Here is a 12456-nt window from a genome sequence, read left to right as displayed (position 1 = left end):
ATCCAAAACCAATCATTTTACTAATGACAGTCAGCTAATAGAAGCTGGGACCAAAACATCCAAAACCAATCATTTTACTAATGACAGTCAGCTAATAGAAGCTGGGATCAAAACATCCAAAACCAATCATTTTACTAATGACAGTCAGCTAATAGAAGCTGGGACCAAAACATCCAAAACCAATCATTTTACTAATGACAGTCAGCTAATAGAAGCTGGGACCAAAACATCCAAAACCAATCATTTTACTAATGACAGTCAGCTAATAGAAGAAATTTCACCTGATGTCGATGGTTAAGATTCTATACCCTGTCTAGATATGAACATCTAAGCCTGACGAATTTTCATTACTGAATGATTTCTCATCCATTCATATGGGGGCCTCTGTGGCTCAGTTGGTTAGCATGCTAGCACAGCGTAATGTCCCAGGTGTCTCTCACCAATGTGGTCGCTGTGAGTTCAAGTCCAGCTCATGCTGTCTTCCTCTCCGGCTGTACATGGGAAGGTCTGCCAGCAACCTGCGGATGGTCATGGTTTTCGCCAAGCTCTGCCCGGTTTCCTCCCACCATAATGCTGGCCGCCGTCGTATAAGTGAAATATTCTTGAGAACGGCGTAAAACACCCATCAAATAAATAAATAAATAAATCCATTCATATGAGAAAATGATATTACCAAATTAATAAATAACTGACCAAAATAGAAAACAACAATCAGACATTTCTGTAATTTTTCCACCTATTAGTGGTTTGCTTGTTGGAGGGCAGTGGAAAATGGCCAGAAGATAAAGATGCCATCAGGAGACTAAAAGCTGCATTTTATATCAAACTGGGAGAGCTGTTGACAGAGAAGAATCTACAGGTCAGAGTTCGGCCAGACCATGTCGATGTTTGCAGGGTGAGTGTGTATCCAATTTTAATTTTACTCCAAATAGTACATGTTGTTGCTCTTATTCATATTTTGAATCATGAATACTGACAGGAAAATTCGTTGTAAAGGGCAGACGTGAACAGACTGCTTACAAGAAAAGAGAACAAATAATATAAGCTGTATGGTTATTTTGGAAGAAGGATGGAAGCAGGCCTAAGTGGCCACAGTCATTTTGTTCTGAGGTACTTGGTAACACAATTAATCAGCTTTCAATTTGGAATTTAACGGGATACACCACGTTAGCGCAGCCTGAAACATGTTGTTACATCACTCGTACCCCACACACATGAAAATGTTGAAATAGATAGCATGACATCACGTTCGATTCTCTGCATGTGTGCAGTTTTACTAGTTTTAAACTGTGGTATTTCAGTAATGCAACTTAGCAAGAATAAAAAGATATTCCTTTTAAACATGTGGGATACTTTACCATGCTCTAGTGTTGTCTGTTCTTTTATAAAGCCGCGAACATGTCTGCTGACATCGCTTGCTCTGGCATAAGATTAGGGTAATTATTATAGTTAATGTAATTCATTCACTTTTCTTATATATAACATATATCTTTGGTTCTGTACAGTATAATGTGGAATGGTATGTGAAAAGTACATTGCTTATTTCTCTCTGTTTTCAGAGAGTCATGGCATTGTAGTGGTCTCTGTCATTCATGCTTGATAAACCTCCCAGTTTGGTACCTGTTTATACCTTTGTTTTTCACTTGTGACCTTTCTCCGTTCACAGGATGGCTTTGTTTTCCGCCTGAAGATTGCTTATCTCCATGAAATCACTGTGCTGAAGACAGTCAAGACCCCAGATGGGATGGTGCAGATGAGGGACACCGCCGAGTCAGTGGAGCTTGAGAGGGAAGTGGTCAGTCTGCCCAAACTGACCAGTACACTGCATGGGTAAGGCATCAGTAGGGTTAGAGAGAGAAGTGATCACTCTGCCCAAACTGACCAGTACACTACATGGGTAAGGCATCAGTAGGGTTAGAGAGAGAAGTGATCACTCTGACCAGACTGACCAGTACATTACATGGGTAAGGCATCAGTGGGGTTAGAGAGAGAACTGATCACTCTGACCAGACTGACCAGTACACTACATGGGTAAGGCATCAGTGCGGTTAGAGAGAGAAGTGATCACTCTGACCAGACTGACCATTACACTGCATGGGTAAGGCATCAGTAGGGTTAGAGAGAGAAGTGATCACTCTGCCCAAACTGACCATTACACTACATGGGTAAGGCATCAGTGGGGTTAGAGAGAGAAGTGATCACTCTGACCAGACCGACCATTACACTACATGGGTAAGGCATCAGTGGGGTTAGAGAGAGAAGTGGTCACTCTGACCAGACTGACCATTACACTACATGGGTAAGGCATCAGTGGGGTTAGAGAGAGAGAAGTGATCACTCTGACCAGACTGACCAGTACAATACATGGGTATGGCATCAGTGGGGTTAGAGAGAGAAGTGATCACTCTGCCCAAACTGACCAGTACACAACATGGGCATGGCATCAGTGGGGCTAGAGAGAGAAGTGATCAATCTGCCCAAACTGACCAGTACACTACATGGGTAAGGCATCAGTGGGGTTAGAGAGAGAAGTGATCACTTTGCCCAAACTGACCAGTACACTACATGGGTAAGGCATCAGTGGGGTTAGAGAGAGAAGTGATCAATCTGCCCAAACTGACCAGTACACTACATGGGTAAGGCATCAGTGGGGTTAGAGAGAGAAGTGATCACTCTGCCCAAACTGACCAGTACAATACATGGGTAAGGCATCAGTGGGGTTAGAGAAAGAAGTGATCACTCTGACCAGACTGACCATTACACTACATGGGTAAGGTATCAGTGGGGTTAGAGAGAGAAGTGATCACTCTGACCAGACTGACCAGTACACTACATGGGTAAGGCATCAGTGGGGTTAGAGAGAGAAGTGATCACTCTGACCAGACTGACCATTACACTACATGGGTAAGGCATCAGTGGGGTTAGAGAGAGAAGTGATCACTCTGACCAGACTGACCATTACACTACATGGGTAAGGCATCAGTGGGGTTAGAAAGAGAAGTGATCACTCTGACCAGACTGACCAGTACAATACATGGGTAAGGCATCAGTAGGGTTAGAGAGAGAAGTGATCACTCTGCCCAAACTGACCAGTACACAACATGGGCAAGGCATCAGTGGGGCTAGAGAGAGAAGTGATCAATCTGCCCAAACTGACCATTACACTACATGGGTAAGGCATCAGTGGGGTTAGAGAGAGAAGTGATCACTTTGCCCAAACTGACCAGTACACTACATGGGTAAGGCATCAGTGGGGTTAGAGAGAGAAGTGATCAATCTGCCCAAACTGACCAGTACAATACATGGGTAAGGCATCAGTGGGGTTAGAGAGAGAAGTGATCACTCTGACCAGACTGACCATTACACTACATGGGTAAGGTATCAGTGGGGTTAGAGAGAGAAGTGATCACTCTGACCAGACTGACCAGTACACTACATGGGTAAGGCATCAGTGGGGTTAGAGAGAGAAGTGATCACTCTGACCAGACTGACCAGTACACTACATGGGTAAGGCATCAGTGGGGTTAGAGAGGGAAGTGATCACTTTGCCCAAACTGACCAGTACACTTACATGGCTAAGTCATCAGTGGTGCTACAGAAAGGTCACTCTGCCCAAACTGACCAGTACACTTACATGGCTAAGGCATCAGTGGGGTTAGAGAGAGAAGTGATCACTCTGACCAAACTGACCAGTACACTACATGGGTAAGGCATCAGTGGGGTTAGAGAGAGAAGCCATCACTCTGACCAGACTGATCATTACACTACATGGGTAAGGCATCAGTGGGGTTAGAGAGAGAAGTGATCACTCTGCCCAAACTGACCAGTACAATACATGGGTAAGGCATCAGTGGGGTTAGAGAGAGAAGTGATCACTTTGCCCAAACTGACCAGTACACTACATGGGTAAGGCATCAGTGGGGTTAGAGAGAGAAGTGATCACTCTGACCAGACTGACCAGTACACAACATGGGTAAGGCATCAGTAGGGTTAGAGAGAGAAGTGATCACTTTGCCCAAACTGACCATTACACTACATGGGTAAGGCATCAGTGGGGTTAGAGAGAGAAGTGATCAATCTGCCCAAACTGACCAGTACACTACATGGGTAAGGCATCAGTAGGGTTAGAGAGAGAGAGATGATCACTCTGCCCAAACTGACCATTACAATACATGGGTAAGGCATCAGTGGGGTTAGAGAGAGAAGTGATCACTCTGACCAGACTGATCATTACACTACATGGGTAAGGCATCAGTGGGGTTAGAGAGAGAAGCCATCACTCTGACCAGACTGATCATTACACTACATGGGTAAGGCATCAGTGGGGTTAGAGAGAGAAGTGATCACTCTGCCCAAACTGACCAGTACAATACATGGGTAAGGCATCAGTGGGGTTAGAGAGAGAAGTGATCACTCTGACCAGACTGACCATTACACTACATGGGTAAGGTATCAGTGGGGTTAGAGAGAGAAGTGATCACTCTGACCAGACTGACCATTACACTACATTGGTAAGGCATCAGTGGGGTTAGAGAGAGAAGTGATCACTCTGACCAGACTGACCAGTACACTACATGGGTAAGGCATCAGTGGGGTTAGAGAGAGAAGTTATCACTCTGCCCAAACTGACCAGTACAATACATGGGTAAGGCATCAGTGGGGTTAGAGAGAGAAGTGATCACTTTGCCCAAACTGACCAGTACACTACATGGGTAAGGCATCAGTGGGGTTAGAGAGAGAAGTGATCACTCTGACCAAACTGACCAGTACACAACATGGGTAAGGCATCAGTAGGGTTAGAGAGAGAAGTGATCACTTTGCCCAAACTGACCATTACACTACATGGGTAAGGCATCATTGGGGTTAGAGAGAGAAGTGATCAATCTGCCCAAACTGACCAGTACACTACATGGGTAAGGCATCAGTAGGGTTAGAGAGAGAGATGATCACTCTGCCCAAACTGACCATTACAATACATGGGTAAGGCATCAGTGGGGTTAGAGAGAGAAGTGATCACTCTGACCAGACTGATCATTACACTACATGGGTAAGGCATCAGTGGGGTTAGAGAGAGAAGTGATCACTCTGCCCAAACTGACCAGTACACTTACATGGGTAAGTCATCAGTGAGGCTACAGAAAGGTCACTCTGCCCAAACTGACCAGTACACTTACATGGGTAAGTCATCAGTGGGGCTACAGAAAGGTCACTCTGACCAAACTGACCAGTACACTTACATGGGTAAGTCATCAGTGGGGCTACAGAAAGGTCACTCTGCCCAAACTGACCATTACACTACATAGGTAAGGCATCAGTGGGGCTACAGAAAGGTCACTCTGCCCAAACTGACCATTACACTACATAGGTAAGGCATCAGTGGGGCTACAGAAAGGTCACTCTGCCCATGGGTGGAATGTGTATTAATAAGGATGGCCACACTTGTGCATTCTTCTGATGAGGAAATCACTCGACTTTCTCCTCTCCTTTAGATTTTATTTATGCAGTTTCTGTTTATTGACACTTTTACTGAAGAACATAAAGTCAGTATATTTTGATCAGTGTAGGGCCTGTGTTTCTACCATTTTAATGCATAAATGTGGGTACCTTGAGAAATTGCTTGATGTAAACAATTGTAACATACGGTAGATCTAGTATAGTATTTATGGAAGCAGTGTTAATATTGTAATACCAATTTCTAAATGATTTACTTTTGGCAGCAGTATTGTAATACCAAAGTCTAAGTGATTTACTTTTGGCATCAGTATTGTAGTACCAAAGTCTGAATGATTTACTTGTGGCTACAGTATTGTTGTACCAAAGTCTAAATGTTTTAGTTTTGGCATCAGTATTGTAATACCAAAGTCTAAATGATTTACTTGTGGCTTCAGTATTGTAGTACCAAAATCTAAATGATTTAGTTTTGGCATCAGTATTGTAGTACCAAAGTCTAAATGATTTACTTGTGGCATCAGTATTGCAGTACCAAAGTCTGAATGATTTACTTGTGGCTTCAGTATTGTAGTACCAAAGTCTAAATGATTTAGTTTTGGCATCAGTATTGTAATACCAAAGTCTAGATGATTTAGTTGTGGCTTCAGTATTGTTGTACCAAAGTCTAAATGATTTAGTTTTGGCATCAGTATTGTAGTACCAAAATCTAAATGATTTAGTTTTGGCATCAGTATTGTAGTACCAATGTCTAAATGATTCAGTTTTGGCATCAGTATTGTAGTACCAAAGTCTAAATGATTTAGTTTTGGCATCAGTATTGTAGTACCAAAGTCTAAATGATTTAGTTTTGGCATCAGTATTGTAGTACCAAAGTCTAAATGATTTACTTGTGGCTTCAGTATTGTAGTACCAAATTCTAAATGATTTAGTTTTGGCATCGGTATTGTAATACCAAAGTCTAAATGATTTAGTTTTGGCATCAGTATTGTAGTACCAAAGTCTAAATGATTTACTTGTGGCTTCAGTATTGTAGTACCAAAGTCTAAATGATTTACTTGTGGCATCAGTATTGTAGTACCAAAATCTAAATGTTTTAGTTTTGGCATCAGTATTGTAATACCAAAGTCTAAATGATTTACTTGTGGCTTCAGTATTGTAGTACCAAAGTCTAAATGATTTACTTGTGGCTACAGTATTGTTGTACCAAAGTCTAAATGTTTTAGTTTTGGCATCAGTATTGTAATACCAAAGTCTAAATGATTTAGTTTTGGCATCAGTATTGTAGTACCAAAGTCTAAATGATTTACTTGTGGCTTCAGTATTGTAGTACCAAAGTCTAAATGATTTACTTGTGGCATCAGTATTGTAGTACCAAAGTCTAAATGATTTAGTTTTGGCATCAGTATTGTAGTACCAAAGTCTGAATGATTTATTTGTGGCTTCAGTATTGTAGTACCAAAATCTAAATGATTCAGTTTTGGCATCAGTATTGTAGTACCAAAGTCTAAATGATTTACTTGTGGCTTCAGTATTGTAGTACCAAAATCTAAATGATTTAGTTTTGGCATCAGTATTGTAGTACCAAAGTCTGAATGATTTACTTGTGGCTTCAGTATTGTAATACCAAATTCTCTTTGATTTGCATATAGCATTCAGCAGAGATACAACACTTTCAGTGTGGTGGTCCGCCTGGCTAAGCGCTGGTTGTCAGCTCACCTGATGTCAGATTACCTGAGTGAGGAGGCTTTGGAGCTGATAGTGGCTCACCTGTACATCACACCTGCCCCATTCTCAGCTCCCAGGTAACCAACCGCAGACTTTGTCCATGACGAGTATATATATATATATATATATATATATATGTACAGTCAGCTGACGTTTTACTGATGAGAAACTTGATAAATCTTAACAACATATGAATTTAGTTGTCTAAATATCCTTTACCACAGATAATTCAACTTGGTGAAGCATTAGAGTTTTCTAATAAAATTCTTTTAACCATTCTCATATACAAAGTGCTGATGTCTGGATACACACATAGATGACTTTTAAAACCTGATATTTCATCATTATATTAATACCAAACAATCGGGAGGTTTCGAGTTTGAACTGTTTTATCGCTATTAAAAAGTTAAAAAATAAGTCATACTGTATCATATGACTTGTCAGAAAATGTTGCACAACTATTTTTTTGATCACATTTACTGTGACATGGGCATCTCAGAAAAGTTTGAAAAGAACAACACGTAATGTAGAGTAGACGAACGATGAAGAAAACTGAGGAACTGATTGATTGTGAACCTGATAAGTTCCTGGAGGGAACAGATGTCATTTACAACTCTAGAACACAGGATGACAGGTGATCGGTAAATTGGCATCAGTAAATATCAAAATCCACGAAAAATGGAAGGATATTGTAAGGTTAGAAAGAAACTGAGTGGGAAAAGGTATTGGAATCTATTTATCAATGCACTCAATACACCAAGCTACGAGATTTTCAATACAAAATCTTACACAGGATAACGCCAACAAAATCTTATCTGTTTTAAATAGGACAGAGACACGACGATATTTGTAATTACTGCGGACTCGGTAAGGACACTATAGAACACTCTTTCATTGAATGTCCGGAAACACGTAAATTGTGGACAGAATACGAAAAGTGGCTATCACAAAAGTGGAAAACTGATATTAAAATAACTCCCCAAGTCATTATTATGGGATGGAGCGAGAAACACAGTTCTTCACCTTTAAATTTACTGACAATTTTAGCAAAAAAGTACATCTTGGACATGAGACGAATTGACGCCTTTTAAACATAATTAACCTGCAGAATACGGTAACTGACCATGGAATTATAAAATCGAAAAATATATAGCTGATATATCCGGGAAAGGCGACGATTTTCTAAAGTGGTGGGAAAAGTTTAATAGTTAAAAATAGTTATAAAATCGAAAAATATATAGCTGATATATCCGGGAAAGGCGACGATTTTCTAAAGCGTTGGGGAAAGTTTAATAGTCAAAAATAGTTATAAAATCGAAAAATATATAGCTGATATATCCGGGAAAGGCGACGATTTTCTAAAGCGGTAGGAAAATTTTAATAGTCGAAAATAGTTAAAACAAAATTATGAATGTATAGTACTTAGAGATGCATGAGATTGACTGATTACAGCATGAATGGAAAATAGAATCTGATTGGTGAGAGAGAAAAAAAAAAAAAATTGGCATCAGTAAAGGTTGCCTAACATTTTTCACAAATCACATGATACAGTAGGACTATTTTTACCTTTGTTGAGGAAGTAGTTCAAACTCAAAACTCCCCGTTTGTTATCCTTGAGTGATGGTAGAGTACAACTTAGGTATCTTCTGATTTCTCTTAATCCCCCATTTGTATTTTTTCTGCAGTTCTCCTGTGTGCGGGTTGTTGAGGTTTTTGAGCCTTATGTCACAGTTTGATTGGAGAACTAATCCACTCATGGTCAATCTGAACCAGGCGTTCACCAGTAAGAGTTCATACTTCCAACTTCACATGTCTCTCTTTGTGCCAGTTTTCCAGTTAGAACATTATGACAGCAGAGTGCTGTCCCTTTGTGAGATAACATTGTCAGTATATAACATTCCAGCTTTCAATGCATAACCAAGCACTGAATGAGGTTATCATGGAGAGTGTTGGTGTAATCCTAGCACGTGAAGGGGAATCTGTGAAATTCCACCAATTCCACTGTTCCCAAAGCTGTGGTGGCAATGAGTGGTTGACAGTGCTTGTATGCCCTTATTAAAAGGTGGTCTCATATGATGCTTAGCTGGTGAAAAGCTTTGTGTTACTCTGGGCACTCTGGTTTCCTGCACCCATTGCACTGATTAACCTTCCTGTAGTACTATATTGTGTTAAGCGCCATTCAAATAAATATATCTAAGGAATCCATTATTTAGAGTTTTGTCCTTCCAAGACATCTTAAGGTGAATTTTTCTCTTGTGATTTCAAATCACACCTTAGCAGATTTCTCTTGATTTTCATTTTACTATGGCTTTCTCCTTCCTCAGAAAAGGATTATGCAGATATCCCGTCACACTTCACTAAAGAGCGTGCCATTTTCCCAGCCATGTGTATCATGACGCCATTGGACAAGACCACATCACCCTGGACACGAGAGAATCCGCCAGCCCAAATAGTTCACCGTGTCACTGTATTGGCTCGAGAGTCCCTGACCTTACTGGAGTCGCACCTGACTCAGGGGTCACAGATGGATTATAAGGTGAGACTAAGAATTTATCTGTCCCTGCCACATCATTATGGCTTAAAGGAAGAGTTCTGGTACAACATTTTGTTTGTGAAATGCAATGTTCTTTGACAGATGAATTTGTATATGGTAAGATTTTAAGTATCCTTTGTATTTTGAAATGTTGCAGCAAGTGTTCCGTCCGCCTCTGGACATGTATGATGTTGTGATACATCTGAGACCCAAACATCTTCCCAGAATTCATCAGGCAGTTGACCAGACCCCTAATATCATCCATGGTTGCCATAGTAACACAAATTCCCAAGAAGGATTTCCAGTGACGGAATTTGATCCTTTGAGATGTTATGTTCAGGAGTTAAGGGTATGTAGTGAATCAAGTACAAGTATACAGGCATACTAAAACATTGTCTTAAAATGAGAAAGATAACATAATATCCAGATATATTCTCTGCAAATGAGAAAATCTTTCTTATTTCTAAATGTAAAATTTATTTATTTCATTGGTGTTTTACGCCATACTCAAGAATATTTCACTCATACGACGGCAGCCATCATTATGGTGGGAAGAAACCGGGCAGAGCCCTGGGGGGACCCACGACCATCCGCAGTTTGCCGCCAGACCGTCCTCTAAACGTAAAAGGTAATAAAACATGTGACTGCAAACTTAGCAGATTCAACCGGTTTTCCCTGCAAAACAATGAAATCAATCCACGTTCTCTTGCATCTTTAATAATATTATTTTGATGTGTGCATTTGTCTGAAGTTTTGTAGGTGAGGCTTTGATCTTCAGTTAAGCGCTGAAAATGATTGCATCATATGAACAGCCCCCTAGGGAAAAGCCTTAAAGGCTGTCTGAACAATTAGAAGAATTACGATAATATTAAGTGTGACCTGTTTCAAGTTGAGGCACGTGTTTATAGAAACTAACCCAATTATCTTTATATCATGATTTACATCATTCCTGTCAGATTCATCTCTCAGGCCTTTGGTCGTCTAAGCAGATGTCTCAGTGGGAAATGACTTTGTCCGGTAAGATATATGTACCAATCAAACTTAGACATACATCTTCTTCTTTATAGGTTTTGTGTGTTTATATTGTTTTTCCTGTGTTTCAGGACACTTATGGCGATCTGGCTTTGTTTTTCCATGACACATATGGTGGCAACCTTGTGGCTGTGCTGTGGAAACCCCAAACCTTTCAGCCTCAACCATTTAAGGTAAATTTTACTTCCAAACTGCCCAAGCACTCACTCACTTCCAAACTGAGCCTTCATATGCCTGGTCACTGGTGTCAAAATTCAATTTCTACTAGGGATATTATAAGGTATAATTCCTCCAGCCTAGTAACTTGAGATGGATTTTCATGTTCGGTTTTTTGAAAAGCAATACACAAGTTTAACTTGTCACAGAATTCATTATGGTAGCTCTTTTCACTGTTGCTAATTACAAGGTATAGATAATTACCCGATCACATAAAAGATCACATGTATAAGTGACGTCCTTGATGCTGACCTCCGTTTGACCTTTTGTTGCCAGGTGACCCAGTTGAATGCTCGGATGGTTGACATGAACTCCGCTTCACACAAGGAGGTGAAGACTTTACCCAACATGGAGGCTGTGTTAGAGGATTTCCGTGTGCTCGGAGGCGGCCTTGTGGAGCAACTCGACATACGAACTGAGAAATGGAAAGATTAATGTCAAATTTCAGGAAAAAGAATGTTGAATCACTGTGGATATGTGTGAATTTCACAGAATGGTGTCTTGTGCCTCATGTGTTAGAGTTTAATACATACATTGTAGTTATATAGGAGTATGTTATATGTGGGAACATATTTGATTGGCTGTTTAATGGTGGATATATTAATTATGTTTGCCTTGTAATTATGAATCCAATTGAATCATTGTTTAATGGTTGATATATTAACTGTGGATAGAAAGTGTTATGTGTATATCTTTATGGTTATGCTATACATGTGAATGTACATGTACATGAATCACTGTTTAATGGTTGATATATTAACTGTGGACAGAAAGTGTTATGTGTATATCTTTATGGTTATGCTATACATGTGAATGTACATGTACATGAATCAGTGTTTAATGGTTGATGTATTAACTGTGGACAGAAATTCCCTTGGTTGTACATAGAATGTACATATATATATAGCTGTCAAGAAAGCAATCCCATGGTGGGGGGATGTAATTATCAAAGTGTCAAATGAGGCAAGGGTCCAGGGTTCACCTAAAAAAATAGCTGCTCTGAAAAAAAAAGAAAATAAGGGATGGGTGATGTTGAGACTCAGCCTGACCCAGAAACTCTTCAAATATCCCCCCCCCAACCACCATACCCTGGATTCTGTAAATCTTAGGTTCAACAAACCCTGCTCATGGATTATGACAGTTGTGCAAAAATTAGTTCTGAACATAGTTGTATTATAAAGAGAGAAAATAAAACATGCTGCAAAATTATCTTTGCAAGAGAGTTAATTCAGTAGTTCTCTTTTTTCTGACAGGCATACTCACATATGAGCTATACCGATGCTGGTTATCAGTTGGTTACAGATGAACACCATCATCCTTCAGGGAAACAGAATCAGTGCTGATTGGTAGATGGCAAGTCAGGAGATCTTGCGCTATGTGCAGCTTCATGTTATGAATTGTGTTCATTGTTACCTAAAGGAGCTGGTGGTTTTAATAGCAGTGACTTGCTCTGCCGTTGACTAGGTATTGGCCAGTGAGGTTGTACGTGAATGTTCAAA

The 12456-nt window shown here is 40.2% G+C and overlaps 1 protein-coding gene across 1 annotated transcript in view; it reads left to right on the top strand.

Annotated features, from left to right (window-relative positions):
- The window catches only part of LOC135472926 (nucleolar protein 6-like), a 29190-nt gene extending 17040 nt beyond the window's left edge, over positions 1 to 12150 (top strand). The window contains exons 16-23 of the mRNA XM_064752659.1: positions 744 to 895; positions 1667 to 1830; positions 7101 to 7253; positions 8862 to 8959; positions 9501 to 9712; positions 9867 to 10058; positions 10813 to 10914; positions 11234 to 12150. Of these exons, the coding sequence (XP_064608729.1) occupies positions 744 to 895; positions 1667 to 1830; positions 7101 to 7253; positions 8862 to 8959; positions 9501 to 9712; positions 9867 to 10058; positions 10813 to 10914; positions 11234 to 11392 (1232 nt within the window). The 3' untranslated portion in view covers positions 11393 to 12150. The remainder of the gene's footprint in view (positions 1 to 743; positions 896 to 1666; positions 1831 to 7100; positions 7254 to 8861; positions 8960 to 9500; positions 9713 to 9866; positions 10059 to 10812; positions 10915 to 11233) is intronic.
- The last annotated feature ends 306 nt before the right edge of the window (positions 12151 to 12456 follow it).

Source organism: Liolophura sinensis, chromosome 8 (assembly GCF_032854445.1).
Source record: "Liolophura sinensis isolate JHLJ2023 chromosome 8, CUHK_Ljap_v2, whole genome shotgun sequence".
NCBI classification, from domain to species: domain Eukaryota; kingdom Metazoa; phylum Mollusca; class Polyplacophora; order Chitonida; family Chitonidae; genus Liolophura; species Liolophura sinensis.
This window is presented reverse-complemented; position numbering and strand designations above follow the sequence as displayed.